Genomic DNA, 18,449 nt, shown 5'->3' on the forward strand with positions numbered 1-18,449 from the left:
AGGATGGGGCAGACTGGAGAAATGATTAAAAAATGCGGGGGCGGGGCGGGGTACAGAAAGACAGTGGAGACTTCTAGTGATCCATTTTGGTTTTTTAGTCTTGGACCAAAGGGGAAGTTATTTTTAACTGAATATCTAAAATCAAATCCTATCTAATTATACACAGACTTGGTATTTCGTTCTTTAAAGGGCCCCGGACTTGCTTCTTCTGTGAGCAAGGCTCTGGGGTGGCGTGTGCTGCCAATCCCCAGTTTCTCTGTGTGATCGGTGTAGATTCCCACACGCCCTCTCTTTCGAAGGGTCCTGAACGGCCTCAGAATGGGGAGGGCAGGGCAGGTTGTCTCCAGGTCACCAGTAGAGGTCATCCGTTACGGGCCAGAAATGACACCTCTTGCTGTCCACACGCACACAGCACTGTCTCCATCCCTGCTGCCGTGGGGGAGCGACGCCCAGAAGTCATCTGGGAGATGTTACCACATACAGAAGGGAGTAAAAGTGTGTCTGTAAACATTAAAAGGTCAGGATCTGCCGTGAAGTTCTAGGGTTTTGTTTCCTCCTGAACGTGTCTAGTTTGTTGTCTGTACCGGGCATTCCCAGGCGCCCCGTGAGCTCTCTCGCCCCTTCCCTGCCTCACCGCTGATCGTTCCAGTATGTGTACACCCCGTCTCCCCAGCAAAACTGGGGTCTCCTCGGAGGTAGGGCCGGGGCTTCTTTCTCTTTGTCTTATCTTCACTACCTGCAATATCATAGGAGCTCAGAAAGTGTTTGTTGTTTTGTGTTTATTCAAAGTTAGAGCTATAATTCACAAAATACACACCGCACATTTGCTCTGGTAAATTCTTCCTTTAATTGAAATGCATTCATTTGGAGAAAGCGATGCTGATAGGAACCAGATAACCAGAGAACTGATGAATTTCTAAGTGCTGTGGGCCCCTCAGGATGGAAATTACAATATGGAGCATTTAGATACCAAACCCGTTGGGGGAGGCACCGAGGATTATCCATTCTCACACCGAGCACTCAGTACAAACCCCAACTCTTATTAATTAAAAATTCTAAATCACCCAATTGTTTTTGGCTGGAAATATTTTTGCACGCTGTTTTATTTATCACCATTAATAATAACGATAATGGTAACAATAATAATAAAACTACTATGTGATTAAGGTGCAGATAAGCAATTAGGAAACAAAATATTTACGGGTTTTAGCGAGCCCTGTGCTAGGAGCAGGAATAGAATAATTACAAGGAGGTTTATGTAAGAGCCGCTTCCAGAAGGCTCTTCGACTGGGAGGTCAGCTCAGTCCCAGGGTTCTCTTCCGTCTGTGATTCCGTTAACGTGTTCTCCTGATGCCATTTATCCGTTTGTTTGACAAATATGTATTAAGAGAGCCCCCTCTTACAGGGGTCTCCAGGAATGGTTACAGACAAGTGTGAGACTGTTACAGCAAAGTGCGACAGAACGAGCAATGTCAGTGGTGGGGGCTGGGAGCTAAGCTGGGACCTGTAGGATGAGGTGGAGATATCCAGGTGAGAGTGGGCCAGAGAAGGAAAGCCCATTCTCTGGAGAGGCCCCGTGATGAGAAAGAGCTTAGTCCTTTGGAGGTTGGATGGTAGTTCCATCCTTTTACTGAAGGGGTAACAGTCAGACATGAGCTGGAGATGTCAGTGTGGACCAGCTCCTAAGGGCAGTGGGGAGCCATTGAAGGGTCTATCGGAATAGTGTGATCCGTTGTGTGCTTCAGAATGTTCTCTCTGGCTGCATTGTGGGGTGATAAGATAGGAAGCAGGGCCACCAGTGTGGAGCCACATGTAGAAATTCATGATGATGTGGCCTATGTATCAGTAATAGCGCTGGAGGAAAGGGAATGGGAGGGTTTGAGAAGATCAGGACAAGTGAAGATAACAGTAAGTATTTAATGAGCTCTCAATGTGTGCCAGACCCTGTAGTAGGCGCTTTGTTTATTTGGTATAATATTTAAACAAAATCTAGGAGACACTGTTTATTATCTCCCATTTTATGGGAGAGAAAAGTGAGACACAAAGAAGCAGAACATCTGGCCCAAGACCACACCACTCATCTAAGCAACAAGTGCAAGCCAGACTCCTGTTCAGATTTGAATCCACACCCTTGTGTGATTCCAGAGTCCCATGGTTCCAGCTACTATACCCAGTGGCTTGGTGATGGGAGGCCTCTTACCCCGGCGGGAAGGGTGGGCTGTGCAGATGAGTGTTGGTATGACAAGTATATCGGACAATTCCTCGGGACTCACGTGGTGCCAGGAGCAGTAGAGAGCCCGCGTCCTCTGGCCAGCCTTCTCCCCCCCACGAAGTCCTGTCTCCCAATGCTTGGAATTACAGGCCCTTCCACTGGGTGTCGGGGTGGGCATGGGGTAGGGTGCCTCTTCACTCTGCACTCACTGGCCTCTGAGCCCACGGCCTGTCCTACGCTCCTAACCTGACTCTCGCTGCCCTCCTAGCATCAGATGCACTCTGCTGCCTTTGTGTTGGTGTGACTTGGAAAACCAACTGATTTCCCAGCTCCTGATCTCATCACCATCTGAGTGAGCTTTTGGGGGAGAATCTGCTACTCTCTGAGCAGTTTAATGCGCGTTTCCTCCTCCTCCTCCTCCTCCTCCTCCTCCTTCTTCTTCTTCTTTTTTATTTTTTGCCTGGAAAAGCCCATAAATTGGTGCTTTGGGGGTAAGAACGAGCTGCATAGAATGCCAAGCCTTAAAAAATCCATCTCCTTGATTTTCCACTTCCCCGCAGTCCCTCTGTTTGCCTTTGCTCTGTGCAGCTTGTGTGGCTTCCGAACCCGACACCCTCAGTGTCATCAGTTACGTGTTGGGCAGGTGGCTTCTTGTCCCCACTCCAGCCCCGTCCTTGGTTCTGGGATAGCAAAGGAGCTCTGTGCACTGGGCAAGTGCCCTAAAATGCTACTCAAAAGCCCTGGGTCCTGACTGTCTCAACTCACTACAGAAACGTGGCCCAAGTCACCTTACCTTTGGACCCCATGTGCCTCCACAAATACAGAAATACAAATTCTTGGTTGTTGGGTAAATCTTTGTGGCTGTAGAATCAGATATTAGATTCATGCATTCATTCACCATGTGCCAAGCACAGTTTCAAGGGCTTTGGATAGAGAAATAAAGAGACAAAAATTACTGCCCCGTGAATGAGAGGACAACAAGAAAATATGTAGCAAAAAATCTAATACATTATGTAGTGACAAGTGCTAGTGAGTTCCATGTTTAAAATGGTGGACTAGGAGCTTCTGACCAGTCCTTCCACTGCACACACCTGGAAAAGCAGGCAGCGAGTGTTGAAGGCTCTGCAGAGCTAAGAAGATAGTGAAGAACTGCCAGATTGAAGTCTGGGGAAGAACAGAGGCTCGCACTGGTGAGCCAAGCATCTTGGGCTGGTTTTTCCCCAGGACTCTTGGCCAGCTCTGAAGGGACAGCTGAGGGCTGAGCAAGACTTCTGACAGCCTTGTGGGATCAGAGGACCAGGATTGGAGTCCAGAATCTGCCAAGGGAGCAGTGGGAGCCAGTGACCCCTTCACTTGCTTTGGGCTGGGACTCCATAGGGCTGCACCCTGGGCCTCTCAGCTTCAAATTGAATGACATCGATCTTGGATTGCTAGTGTACCCAGGTGCCCGAGAGAAGCAAACAAACCATCTTGGAAGGAAGATAACAGCATCTTAGGCCTCAAATAATTATTTTTTTTAAGATTTATTTATTTATTTGACAGAGAGAGACACAATGAGAGGGAACACAAGCAGGGGGAGTGGGAGAGGGAGAAGCAGGCTTCCCACCGAGCAGGGAGCCCGATGCAGGGCTCGATCCCAGGACCCTGCGATCACGACCTAAGCTGAAGGCAGACGCTTAACGGCTGAGGCCCCCAGGCGCCCCAGGCCTCAAATTATTTTTAAAAGTAATATGCAAAGACAGAGTGTGGCACATGATTAAAAAAAAACAAAAACAAAAAAACAGACACAAGGAGACAGCATGAACAAATACTAGTGGAAACAACCAAAAATAGAAACAGAGGCCCACAAGGGCTCCAGATATATTGGAGTGATCAGAAACAAACTTTAAAATTACTATACCTCACCACGATCAAAGAGTTAAAAGCCAAAATGGGGGTTTTCAACACAGAACCAAAAACTATATATATTTTTTAAAAACCAAGTGTAAATAGCTGCATAACACCCCAAATTAAGAATTCATGATGACTTTAACAGGTGCAACCAAAGAGAGAACACGGACTAAAAGACTAGTTAGAAAAAATACCCAAAATTGAGTAGAGAGACAAGAGAAAAAATAATAACAATAATAATAAAAAGGTAAGAGATATTGGGGTTTTGGTGAAAAGGTTTGACACATGTATGATTGGAATTTCAGAGAGAGATGAGAGAGAACATGGGCCAGAAGCAATTGTTTAAGAGATAATGGCTGATAGAAAAAGAAGAACAAACAAAACCCAAAACCAGCAGAAAGAATGAAATAATAAAGATTAGAGCAGAAATAAATGATAAAGAAACTAAAAAAAATCAATAGAATAGATCAATGAAACCAGGAGCTGGTTCTTCAAAAAGATCAACAAAATTGATAAACCTCTAGCCAGACTCAGAGAGACAGAGAGAGAGAGAGAAAGGACTCAAACAAAATCACTAATGAAAGAGGAGAAAGGACCACCAACACCACAGAAACATCAATGATTGTAAGAGAATATTATGAAAAATTATATGCCAACATAACCTAGAAGAAATGGATAAATTCCTAGAAACATATAACCTCCCAAAAGAGAAGCAGGAAGAAATAGAAAATTTGCACAGACCAATTACCAACAATGAAATTCAATGTAAAATCAAAAAACTCCCCACAAACAAGAGTCCAGGACCAGACAGCTTCACAGGTGAATTCTACCAAACATTTAAAGAAGAGGTAATGCTGAGGTATTCTTCTCAAACTTTTCCAAAAAATAGAAGAGGAAGGAAAACTTCCAAATTCCTTCTATGAGGCCAGCATTTCCCTGATACCAAAACCAGGAAAAGACACCACAGGGGCGCCTGGATGGCGCAGTCATTAAGCATCTGCCTTCGGCTCAGGGCGTGATCCCGGCATTCTGGGATCGAGCCCCACATCAGGCTTCTCCACTAGAAGCCTGCTTCTTCCTCTCCCACTCCCCCTGCTTGTGTTCCCTCTCTCACTGGCTGTCTCTCTCTGTCAAATAAATAAATAAAATCTTTAAAAAAAAATGACACCACAAAAAAAGAGAAGTACAGGCCAATATCTCTGATGAACACGGATGTAAAATCCTCAACAAAATGGTGGCAAACCAAATCCAATGACACATTTAAAAAAAAGTCATTCAAGGGGCGCCTGGGTGGCTCAGTCAGTTAAGCATCTGCCTTTGGATCAGGTCATGATCCCAGGGTCCTGGGATCTAGTCCCACATTGGGCTCCCTGCTCCACAGGGAGCCTGCTTCTCCCTCTGCCTCTCTCTCTCTCACTGTCTCTCATGAATAAATAAATAAATAAATAAATAAATAAATAAATAAATAAATAATCTTTTTAAAAAAATCATTCACTACAACCAAGTAGGATTTATTCCCAGGATGCAAGGGTGGTTCAATATTCGCAAATAAATCAACATGATATATCACATCAACAAGAGAAAGGATAAAAACTGTATGATTATTTCAATAGATACAGAAAAAGCATTTGACAAAGTACAACATCCATTCATGATAAAAATCCTCAACAAAGTAGGTTTAGAGGGAACACACCTCAACATAATAAAGGCCTTATATTTAAAAAAATCCACAGCTAACATCATATTCAGTGGGGGAAACTGAGAACTTTTCCCCTAAGGTCAGGAACAAGACAAGGATGTCCACTATCACCACTTTTATTCCACATAGTACTGGAAGTCTTAGCCACAGCAATCAAACAACAAAAAGAAATCAAAGGCATCCAGAGGCACCTGGGTGGCTCAGTCAGTTAAGTGTCCAACTCTTGATTTGGGCTCAAGTCTTGATATCAGGGTCCTGAGATTGAGCCTGTGTCTTAAGCCCATGAGCTTAAAATTCTCTCTGCCCTCCCCACCCCACTCACACTCTCGCTCTCAAAGAAAGAAAGAAAGAAAGAAAGAAAGAAAGAAAGAAAGGCATCCAAATTGGTAAGGAAGAAGTAAAACTTTCACTATTTGCAGACAACATGACACTTTATATAGAAAACCCTAAAGACTCCACCAAAAAGCTACTGGAGCTGATAAATGAATCCACTAAAGTTGCAGGATACAAAATCAATGTACAGAAATCTGTTGCATTTCTATACACTAATAATGAAACAGCAGAAAGAGAAATTAAGAAAACAACTCCACTTACAAATGCAACAAAAAATAATAGGGTCACCTGCCTGGCTCAGTCACTAGAGCATGCAACTCTTGATCACAGGGTTGTGAGTTTGAGTCCCACATGTGGTGTAGAGTTTACTTAAAATAAAAAAATTAATATAATAATAATACCACCACTAGGAATAAACTTAACCAAAGAGGTGAAAGATCTGTACTCTGAAAACTGTAAAACACTGGGCACCTGGGTGATTCAGTCAGTTAAGCATCTGCCCTCAGCTCGGATCATGATCCCAGGGTTCTGGGATCAAGTCCCACATCAGGCTCCCTGGTCAGTGGGGAGTTTGCTTCTCCCTCTGCCTCTCCACACTGCTCATGCACTCACACTCTCTCACTCTCAAATAAATAAGTAAAATCTTGAAAGAAAGAAAGAAAGAAAGAAAGAAAGAAAGAAAGAAAGAAAGAAAGAAAGAAAGAAAGAAAGAAAGAAAGAAAGAAAGAAAGAAAGAAAGAAAGAAGAAAGAAAGAAAGAAAGAAAGAAAGAAAGAAAGAAAGAAAGAAAGAAAGAAACTGTAAAACACTGATTAAAAAAAATTGAAGATGGCACCAAAAAATGGAAAGACATTCCAAGCTCATGGATTGGAAGAACAAATATTGTTAAAATGTCTATACTATCCAAAACAATCCACACATTTAAAGCAATCCCTATCAAAATACCAGCAGCATTTTTCACAGAACTAGAATAAACAGTTCTAATCCTTGATGAAACCACAAAAGACCCCAAATAGCCAAAGCAATCTTGAAAAGAAAAACAACCCGAAGGCATCATAATTCTGAACTTCAAGTTATTTACAAAGCTGTACTAATCAAAACAGTATGGTACTGGCATAATAATAAACATAAAGATCAATGGAAAAGAATAGAAAGCCCAGAAATAAACCCACAATTATATGGATAATTAATCTTTGACAAAGGAGGCAAGAATATGCAATGGGAAAAAGACCATCTCTTTTACAAATGGTGTTGGGAAAACTGGACAGCTACATGCAGAAGAATGGACCTGGACCACTTTCTTATACCGCACACAAAAATAAACTCACAATGGATTAAGGACCTAAACATGAGACCTGAAACCATAAAAATCCTAGAAGAGAAAACAGGCAGTAATTTCTCTGATATTGACCATAGCAACATCATTCTGGACATGTCTTCTGTGGCAAGGGAAACAAATGCAAAAGTAAACTATTAGGACTACATCAAAATTAAAAACTTCTGCACAGCAAAGGAAGCAACCAACAAAACTAAACAGCAACCTATGGAATGAGAGAAGATATTTGCAAATGACATATTGAATAAAGGGTTAGTATCCAAAATATATAAGGAACTTATAAACTCAACACCAAAACCCAAATAATCCAACTGTTAAAATGGGAATAAGAAATGAACAGATATTTCTCCAAAGAAGACAACCAGATGGCCAACGGACACATGAAAGATGGTCAACACACTCAGCATCAGGGAAATCCAAGTCAAAACCACGATGTGATATCACCTCAGACCTGTCAGAAGGGCTAAAATAAAAAACTCAAGAAACAAGTGTTGTCAAGGATGTGGAGAAAAAGGAACCCTCGTGCTCTGTTGGTGGGAATGCAAACTGTTGCAACCATTGCAGAAGACAGTATGGAGGGTCCTCACAAAATTTAAAATAGAACCACCCTACAATCCAGCAATCACACTATTGGATATTTACCCAGAGAATACAAAAACACTAATTTGAAGGGGTATATGCACCCCTATGTTTATTGCAGCATTGTTTATGATAGCCAAACTATGGAAGCAGCCCAAGTGTCCATCCATAGATAAATGGAAGAGAAGATGCAATGGAATTTTATTCAGCCATAAAATAGGATGAAATCTTCCCATCTGAAACAACATGGATGGGTCTACAAAGTATAATACTAAGTGAAATAAGCCAGTCAGAGAAAGACAAATACCAGAAGATTTCACTCATAAGTGGAATTTAAGAAACAAAACAAATGAACGAGGAGGAAAAAGAGAAAGAGAGAGACAAACCAAAACACAGACTCAAACTACAGAGAACACCTCCCTTCTGATGGCTACCGGGGGTGGGGGGGGTGAGGGGAGGGGTGAAATAGGTGAAGAGGATTAAGAGTACACTTATCGTGATGAGCACTGAGTAATATAGGGAAGTGTTGCATCACTATGTTGTACACCTGAAACAAATATAACACTGCATGGTAACTATACAGGAATTAAAATTTAAAAGAATAAAAAATAAAATAAAAAAGAGTTGATGGCTGAGAACATCCCCAAACTGTTGAAAAGACATTGTCACAGATACAAGAATCACTACAAACTCCAAGTGGGATAAAGAAAAAAACAAGTCCACTGAGGCCCTCATAGTAAAACTGCGGAAAACAAAAGACAAAGAAAAATTTTCTAGAAAGCAGGAAAAAAAGATTACTTTCAAGATGCAGTAATTCAACATGTAACTTTGGAAGTCAGAGAACAATGGGATGGTATCTTTAAAGTGCTGAAAAAAATTGCCAGCTTAGAATGTTATACCCAGTGAAAATACCCCTCAAGAACAAAGATGAGGTGTTTTTAATTTTAATGTCCAGATGAACAAAAGCTGAGACAATTTGTCCCCAGAAAATGCACACTACAGAATGTACCAAAGCATGTTCTTCAGGCAGAAGAAAATTAATTCAAGTTTAAAATTTGGAGTTTCAGATAGTAATGTAAATGTAAAAAATATGTATCTAAATGAATATTGGCTTATAAAACAATAAAAAATACTCTCATATGGACTTTAATACATAGAAGGAAATCAAATAGATGCAAAACTGGCAGGGGGTGGGGAATGGAGCTAAATTATTTTAAGTCTCTTGAATTGACAAGGAAGAGAATATAAATATCAATTGATATTAGACTTCAGTAAGTCAAGAATGCAGATGGTAACATCTATGGACATTACAATGAAATAATACAAAACATTTAATGTAAAAGAAAACAAAGGGAAAAGAGGGAGAATGCAGAACAAGTGAAACCAGTAGAAAGCATTTCATAAAATGATAAATTTAAACATAAATGCATCAAATGGATATGCTCTAGCTAAAAGACCAAGCATTTCAAATCGAATCTGAGAATTCTTACTATATGCTTTTTATAAAAAAAAAAAGACACATTAAAGGATAAAAGATGCAGAAGATTAAAAGTTAAAAGACAGAAAAAGAAAAGATACGCCATGCAAGGAGCAGGTATAGCTACACTAATACCAGACTAAGTAGATTTAAGACAAAAAGCAATACTAGAGGACATAATGTAAAAATAAACCCTCAGTTCACCAGGAAGATACAACAACTGTATGCACCTAAGAACAGAGCCTCAAAATGCATAAGGCAAAAATTGATAGAACTACAACAACAACAAAAAAACAAAAACAGAAAATCCACAACCACAATGGAAGATTTTTTTTTTCCGCAGTGGAAGATTTTTAACACATTCTCTAAATAACCAATAGAACAAGCAGACACACCCCCCCAAAAAAAGTAAGGATATAGAAGACTTGATACAATTAATAATTGTGGCTTAATGAGCAGGTGCAGAATACTGTACACAAAAACTAGAGAGTACACATTCTTTTGAATCACAGACATAATATTTATGAGTACAATGGAGAAAAATAAATAAGGGGTGTTGGATGTGCAATTTTAAATAACAGGGTCAGGACAGACTTCACTGAAGTGGCATCTGAGCGGAGACCCCAAGGAGATAAGAGTAGGTGACACAGATGCCTGAGGGAAGAGCATGGTAGGCTCAGGCAGGAGGCTGCTTGTATGGCCTGTTCAGGAAACAGCAAGGGGCCCATGTGGCTAGAGCAGCACGCCACGGGGGAGGACGTGGGCTGTTCAGTTCCCACAGGGGAGAGGCACCTGTGCCCTGGATGTGGCTGATGGGAATTTGGGCCTGCGGCTCCCTCCAGACCCAGGCCTGCATTGCCTCCACCAAACAAGGCTCCACCAAAATTTTACCCAAGACATTGGGTTACTTCTGTCCATGTCTGCTGAGCCCTCCAGGCCCCCATCGACTCTGGAACTACACACCTTCCAGAGCTCAGCCCCTGCCCGGTGTCCCATTTGGCCAACATTTCAGGGAAGCCAGCGACCCTGGTGTCCACAGGACATGCATTGTGGCTCTGCAGCACACCAGTCCTCAGGTACTTCATCCGATCCTCACAAGCCTGGAGGTAGGCATTATTATTATTCCCATTTGACAGAGGAGAAAACGGTCTCTGGGTCTTTTGCTCTTCTGTAAACTTAGCCCGCGCACAGATGCTCACATGACCCTCTATTTGAATTGTCACCAGCGTCTGCTGGTGGCCAGCCTCCAGGGCAGCCAGCTCCAGGGGCCACTGCTCTTCCTCCCAGCCTACACTTACTGCTGAGCCCCAGGAACAAGGTGTGACCCTCAGAGCTTCCCACAGGCTCTTCCAATTGCCCCAGAACAATACCACTTTCTGCCCCTGGTGGCTCTCTAACCTTTCCCAGGGCGGACTTCAGTACAAGTCCTCCTCTGCAAGTCTTACGTTCATCCTGGTCATGCCAAGGGCAACCCCAGCTTCCAGTCTAGCAAAGGCAGAGGAGAGCCTCCCTCTCCTTCCTCCATCCAGCTCTCCAGGCCCAGAGTGCCCCTCTCTGGGGGACGTGTGGCCCACATGCCTCAGTTTCTTACCTGTCACTCAAGGCCTCCTACTGACCTCTGCTCTTGGCACATGTCAGTCTTATCTTTCTAACCAGAGCGAGGCTCTGGTAGTTTCTGTTCCCATGTCCCAAGGAGAAAGAGAAGAATACTGTTCAGGATTCTGAGGTTGGGTGAGGTTCTAGCCCCAGTGTTGAACACCTTCATCTCGACCCCTTAGCACTGGCCAGCATTTTATAGTTTACAATGTGTTCACCGACCTTCCTCCACCTGTGCCTCACAAGAACTCTCTTCTCAGATGCTCAAGCTGGAAACCATAGTCATCGTGGACTCTCCTATCCCAGGAAATCCGATGGGTTCTCCCTTCAGTGCAGATCCCAAAGCCAACTACTTCACACTGCCTCCACTGCCGCCATCTTGTCCGGGCTGCCGTCTTGTCCGGGCAGCCTTCTCTTGATGTAGGCCACTGGTATTCCCTCCTAACTAGTCTTCCTGATTCCACTCCTCCCACCCATAGTCTTCACCACACATCACCCAGAGTGATTCTTTTTTCATTTTTTTTAAACTCCAGTGTAGTTAACATGCAGTGGTATGTTAGTTTCAGGTATACAATGTAGTGATTCAACAATTCTATACATGACTCAGTGCTCATCATGGTAAGTGTCCTCTCAGAGTGATTCTTTTAAAACGTAAACCTGACCATGTCATTATCTTACTCAAAATCTTTCAAAAACCTATCTCACTCCAAAAACATCCAACCTCCTTCCCTTGACTGCAAGATTTGACCTGGGCTATTCCTCCACATTCATCTACCGTCCTGAGTCTTTCTCACGGTGCCTCAGCCTCCCTGATTTCTTTACTATCCTTCTCACATGCCGAGGACACCTCCACCACTTGAACACTGTCCCGAGTCCAGGCGTCTGCCGATGAAGGCTCAGTGCTCAGCCCTCAGAGCTCAGTGCTCACCAGGAAGGACTCACGAGACCACTTGGTCTGAAGTCACATGCTGGCAGGGTCTTGGCAAGAAACAGATGACACAGTCCAAGGGTGCAACTGGAGACTGCTTAATGAAGGGTCTGCTTACCTAAGTGTGCTTCTGCTTAGGATTGGCGAGGTACCACGGGGCAAGCGACAGGAGGCAGCCGGGACTTGAGGCCTGAAGAGGCAAGAGCGGACGTCAGAACGCCCTCTACAGCTTTGGAGAGAGCCATGCCTGGGATCCGTGGCCCTCAGTGGAGGAACGCAACCTCAGCCCAAAGGAGTGGGCCAGAGTAAATACCCACCCTATTATCTCCTGTGGATGTTTCCACTGGCCAGACTTGCCCGGAGCCGGACAGTAAGGGAGCCCACTGATGCAGTCCCCAGGAGTCCCCTTCCTGGGCTCAGAGCAGAGCCAAGAAGCTGGGAGTGGACCTGGAGGGACGAAGGAGCATATCCAGCTCTGCATCGGTTACTCAGAAACCCCTACTCTGCCTCAGATAAGAGCACTCATCACTAGCCGACAGCTCACCGTGCATTAAGTCATCTTGTTTTATTTTACTCTCTCAACCCCAGTAGACCCGTGAAGGTTGGATGGGGTCCTTGTGGGGGTTGGTCTGTTTTCCATTCCCGTCTCCCAGGTACCGAGAACAATGCTGGCATGTGGCAGGAGCTCAAGTATTTGGTGAATAAATGACCGAATGAGGCTGGTGTCATTATCCCATTTTAAAACTGGAAAGACCAAGATTTACGATCCCTCGGGGTCCCTCGGGGAAGCAGCAGGAGCCACAGCCAGGTCTTCTGAGCCCCAGGCTATGTTCCTTTCGCCACACCCCAGGGCAGCGAGACACCACTGCCAGAGAGGGTCATCTGGTGCTTTGGTCACCACTCTGGGCACAGAGCGTCCTTCCGGGCCTTTCTGTAACCGTGGGCTTTGCTCTACACCTCTAGCACTGTGTGGGTTTATTCAGAGTCTAGCATGCTTTAAAATCCTGTTATGCCTCAATAAAATTAGCAGACAAGTCAAAGTACTTTTCTCAGTCCTTCGAGTTTGCCGCTAATCATGCTTTCGTCGTGGTGGCCCTTGCTCAGAGAAGACACTCACCCCTTCCCCCAACTCTGCCTTTGATTTCGGAGCCATGAGGAGCTCGCAGAGCTCACTGAGGTCAGCCCACCCTCAGACAAGGCCATGCTCGGGGCCCAAGCCCAAGAATCCACGTGCCCAGTGGCCTCTCTCTCCTGCATTCTGCTCTGAGATTTGTCACGTTCAAAGGGGCATCGTGCCAGCGAGGAGTCCTGGGCTCTTCTTCCAGTGCCCGGATCCTGCCGAGCACCCACCCCAGTGCACTGGGTGGGGGAGCGGTCCTGACACTGCACCTTGCATGGGCTCCCCACCCCCGCTCCCCACCCCTCGGAGAAAGCCCATTATTCCGGTCTAGGTGGCTTCACACCCGCAGGCACTGGCACGCTCGGCATTTGCAGCCAGATGATTAGGCACCTGTTGGGGTCACTGTGTGGACGTGGCTGGCACTGAAGGTTTTGGATTAAAACGAAGTGGCCACATCAGTCTGGTTCAGCGGCACTGGCCTTTAGCAAAGTGATGTCATTGTCCCCTCATTCAGCATAAGCCTCTGCTCATTTCCGTCCCCTGTCAGCAAACATTCTTGCCCCGGCTCCAGGGCCTACAAGACCCACCTCTGCTTCTCTTTTGGGAACCAGGCTCCCTATGGCCCCTGGCCTTCCAGGCCTCAATTCTTCCTGGTGAGGGATCCCAAAGCCGGTCCCCTCAGGCTGATGGGGATGAAGTCGCCAGGGCTGTGGGTCCCAGAGGGGAATGTGGACCCCTCCGCCCCATCTGCTGAGCCAGGCCTGCTCTGGCCCTGCCTCCCCGGGGGCAGCACGCCCTGAGCTTATCTCCCAAAGCCCCTCAGACTCCCCCGCTCACCCTCTGCCCCAGGCAGATCCAGGGAGCAGCCAGCCTTCTCTTCTCACCAGTTTCTCTTCTTCCACGGAGCCTCACAGAAAGTTCACTGCCAGCCTGGGTTCACCTTATTCTGGTGGGAGCCTCAGAGCTCTCATTTTACCTTATCTAACCTTTCTTCAACTGGCAGGAAGAGAGAACGGTGGAAAGAGAAGAACAGAGCACGGCAGGTCAGAGCGAGGCACTTGCTGGGTGTCTAGATGTCGTCCTTGCCACACTCTCTGCCCTGCTCACTAAAGAAAACAGAGGTGCCTTCAGGCCTTTTTTAAATCAAGATTGTATTAAAAAGGAACACAGTTTCAGTCACCAAGCAAACAATTCTTGAAGACATTTTCTTAGAATAATGAGAATAGTACAAGCTCTCGTGTCGGAGGGACCCGGTCTGTGGCAGGCCTGGGATGCGGGTTCTGCATCCATCACTCTTGCCACCCCGTGGACTGTGAGACCGACACCATCCCCCAGAAAAGCAGGAAACGGGTTGGCAGCCTGTCCAAGGACATGGAGGGTGTGAGAGGTGGCGCTGTGGTTCGTGCTGAGCCCAGGGGTCTCTGGGGCTCTTCCAGGGGTGGCTCGCACGGATTCCTACCCGGACCAACGCAGGCAGAGGATGGGAGAGCCTCACGGGCATCAGCTGCTGGCAGAAGCTGTTTGGCTTCCGAAGCAAAGGGACGACCACAGGGGATCCCTGCATTGGGTCTCCGTTTTCCCTTTCTCTCTGGATCAGAGCTGTGACCGGATCACAGCATGTTGGCCCAGCCCTGCTCGAATAGCAAGCTGGCGAAATAGAAATATCTTTGTGAAAATATGAACACACTTTTATTTACCAAAGGTAAACGAAACCTTTTCCTGGTTTGAAGATTTCCATTTTTCTGCCTCTCTGTCTCCTCCTCTCAGCTTGCTTTGATTGCCCATAACATTAACCTTCAGAAAGAAACGAGGGTAAACAACTTGGCAAATCCGAGTATCTGATTTCCTGGCCGCGTCCTCCTCAGGCAACGCAGGGGCAACCCGCCGCACACCCTCGCGGGAGTCACCCGACCGACCGGGAGGCCTGGGTGGGCCCGCCGCCCACCCCACACTTGTTCCCCGTCCGTTGGGGGCAGGGAGTTCCTTGCTGGCTTGGGGGCACTATGAAGCTGGCATACATATTGCTTCATTGAGCTTTCCCTCTGTCTGGCTCTTTTGGCAAGGCTCAGCCGAAGCTCTGCGCTCCCGGCTCCGGGACGGGAAGAAAAGGAAGGAAAAGGTCTTCCAGGCAGGACTTGTTATTGCTGTAGAAGTGGTTGGCATTATTTTCAGGGATGTTGTGTTAACAGGGGTTGGCTGTTTTTTGGAAACTATCGCCTTCGAGTGCTGTGACTCTTTTCCAGGTTCTATAAAAGGGCATTAGGCAAACACTCCAAAAATCGGCAGCTTCCTTTCTTGGGAGTGTAAACAGTGGGTGGACAGGCTACGGTGCCCCTCCAGCCGCAGCCTTGCAGAATACGAATTGGCTGCAGTTACCTTGCTAATCAGCCCTCAGTCAGGATAATATCAGCAGTACTAAAGGTTACAGCTTTTTCTGTGATATATTGCTCCTTCAGAGAGCATTAAAGATGTTTTGAATCTATTTTTTAGGAATCTTGAAACCACCAGTGGAACATTTTTGATGTTGTGGGTAATGCATGAAGCAGCAGCTTGGGAAGGCCGGGCCAGGAGAAGTACCCAAGGGTGTTGGAAGCACAGAAGACACTGCCCATTATAGTTTGAACAGTTAAGAAGCAAGCTAGGCCGAGCATATGCTGAGATGTGGGAGCAGATGTGGCTGGGAAGCAGCTTATTTATCTGATTTGCTGGGGGCGGGGGTGGAGGAGAGGCAGACCCTGCCTCTCCTGGGAGTGGGCAGTATTTACTGGCAAGGCAGAGCCAGAGGAAAAGTTCTGTAATCATGGAAGGAATTCTCAAGCCCTGCTTAGTATTCTTATTGTTTGGGCTTTTTTTTTTCCCCCTGCCTGGACTCTCCCTACCCAGAGCACAGATTCATACAAAAATTATAATAAGAGGTAATATAATTGTGAAAGTTATAGTAGATAGTGTAATGGTTAATTTTATGTGTCCACTGGACTGGGTCAAGGGAGGCCAAGATATTTGGCCAAATATTATTCTGGATGTGTCTGTGAGGGTGTGTTTCTGGCTGAGATTAACATTTGAATCAGTGGAATGAGTAAAGCAGATTGCTCTCCCTAACGTGGGTGGGCCTTATATAATCAGTTGAAGGTCTAAATAGAACAGAAAGGCTAACCCTCTCAGGAATAAGAAGGAACTCCTCCTGTCTGACAGCTTGAGCTGGAACATTGTTTTTTTTCCTGCCTTCAGACCGAAACATTGGCTCTTCCTGGGCCTCCAGCCTGCCAGCTTTTGGACTAGATCTTACACCACTGGTTCTCCTGGGCCTCCAGCTTGCCAACTACAGATCTTGGGACTTCTCAGCTTCCATAATCACATGAGCCAATTCCTTATAATAAATCTCTTCATATATCCCATTGGTTCAGCTTCTCTGGAGAGCCCTGAAAATAAGGAGGCATTAATAAGTCAGGGACTGAAATATTACAATCTTTCCTGAATCCATAACCTGACCAAATCAGCTATGTTTTCCATGAGAGAAGAGAGTCACTGAATCTCCAAATTGTTCAAAATATGGCCAGTGTATCTAGAAAGCTCTCCAGTCATACCTCTCTGCTGAGAAAATCAGAGGCTGTGAATGGAAATGAGGAGAGGGTGACATGAGGGACAGGGAAATGGGCCTAGCCCCAGCCTCTCCCACCTGCCTCTCTCACCAGGCACTTCGTGGCTCCTCCCACTCAGAATGGCCTTTGGAAAAGCAAAGGACTTGGGCCAGACTCCATGTCCCCTCTCCCAGCTTGGCCTGGGCCTGCCCCCCAAGGTCCTGCTGAGCTCCTAAAAGTAAAACCTAGCATCATCAGAGTGCTGTAGGAGCCCTTTCACTGTGATTGCGACCCAGTTCCCTAGAAAATTCCCTCCCACACCCTCAGACATGCTTTGATTAAAAAAAAACAAAAACAAAAAAACAAAACAGAAAACCCTCTAGCTGCCTTGCAGCTGCCCTCCCACTAACTGCATCTCCCAAGGTGGACCTCAGCCACATAGAGGTCCTGACTCCTTCTTACCTGCACAGCCTCTGTTTTTGCCCAGGAAATGGGTCCTGGGGCCGACAGGAGGGGCACAGACCCGAGCCTGAACTGAGAGGAGTTGAGAATCCTCCCTGAGAGATTGGGTATCACCTGGCATCTACACCCAATGGCCAGCCATGTCTGGGGGGTCCTTTATGGGGTTCATATGGGGTGGGGGCTCCAGCTGGTACAGATTATATAGCTCAACTAGGCACTATTACCAAGAATTAAAATGATCCTAGGCTCTGAACTCAGCAGCTCAGTACACAGGTTTTCATATCCCAACTCCACTTTGCCAGCTGTGCAGCTTGAGCAAGTTAAGTAACCTCTCTGAGTCTTACCTAATGAACCTAATTATGTGGAGTAGATTAGACTAGATAGTAAAAAGTTTAGCTCAATACTTAATAGAGTTAATGCTCAATAAAATTTTGTCATCTTCCTATTTAGATCATCAGCACCTTTCACCAGATATGTAAATACCCACGAGCTGACACATGACTTTAGAGCCTTGGCAATAACATGACCCTGTCCATGAAAATCTTGCAAAAATGAGTCTGTGACTCACCAGAGCATTTCAACTGGGAAAAAAAAACAAGAGAAATCATATGAAGTAACCATTTCATTTGTGCTCTCACTCATTCATTCAACTAACACTTATTATGCCAATTATGTCCCAGCCCAGGCCCTCAAGGAACTTACAGCTGGGAGGAGGAAACAGACAAGACTCTGTGAGGAATCCCAAGATCAAGATCAGCCCAGAGCCCTATCACAGCCCAGAGGAGGAAGATAGAGCCCAGACTTGGGCATAGGGAGTGGTCAGGGAAGACTTCCTGGAGGAGGTAATACCTGTGCTGAAGTTTAAGTTCCAGTTAGTCAAGCAAAGAGGTGGTGGCAGAATATTCCAGTGAGGACTGGAAATACAAAGCAGAGAGACAAGAAAAGAATGGGTGGGGGTGGAGAGGGAGGGTTCAAGAGCGTTTGAGTAGTGTGGTGTGGCATGAAGCTGGAGACCAGACTGGGGCCTGGTCCTGGGGGTAGTCACTCAAGGTAGTCACATGGCAGGGCTCAAGCTTTGCCCTGAAGACAGCGTAGAGCCCCTGAGGAGCTTGATACAGAAGTGGCATGGCCATGTTTGCATTTTTTGAAAACTTGGGGGCCTGCTAGTCTGCCTGCCTTGGAAAGTCACAACCTGGGATGTAGTAGTGATTCTTCCCCTATAAAAACATCACCCATTTCA

The 18,449-nt window shown here is 45.7% G+C and overlaps 1 protein-coding gene across 2 annotated transcripts in view; it reads left to right on the top strand.

The window, feature by feature from the left end:
* Positions 1 to 13,080, top strand: part of LOC103671695 (kelch-like protein 29) — a 214,417-nt gene extending 201,337 nt beyond the window's left edge. For both annotated transcript variants that reach the window (XM_040622940.1, XM_040622939.1), the window contains exon 4: positions 12,188 to 13,080. In XM_040622940.1, the coding sequence (XP_040478874.1) occupies positions 12,188 to 12,358 (171 nt within the window). In that variant the 3' untranslated portion in view covers positions 12,359 to 13,080. The remainder of the gene's footprint in view (positions 1 to 12,187) is intronic.
* The last annotated feature ends 5,369 nt before the right edge of the window (positions 13,081 to 18,449 follow it).

The sequence above is a fragment of the Ursus maritimus genome, unplaced genomic scaffold (assembly GCF_017311325.1).
Source record: "Ursus maritimus isolate PB19 unplaced genomic scaffold, ASM1731132v1 scaffold_6, whole genome shotgun sequence".
Classification (NCBI taxonomy): Eukaryota; Metazoa; Chordata; class Mammalia; order Carnivora; family Ursidae; genus Ursus; species Ursus maritimus.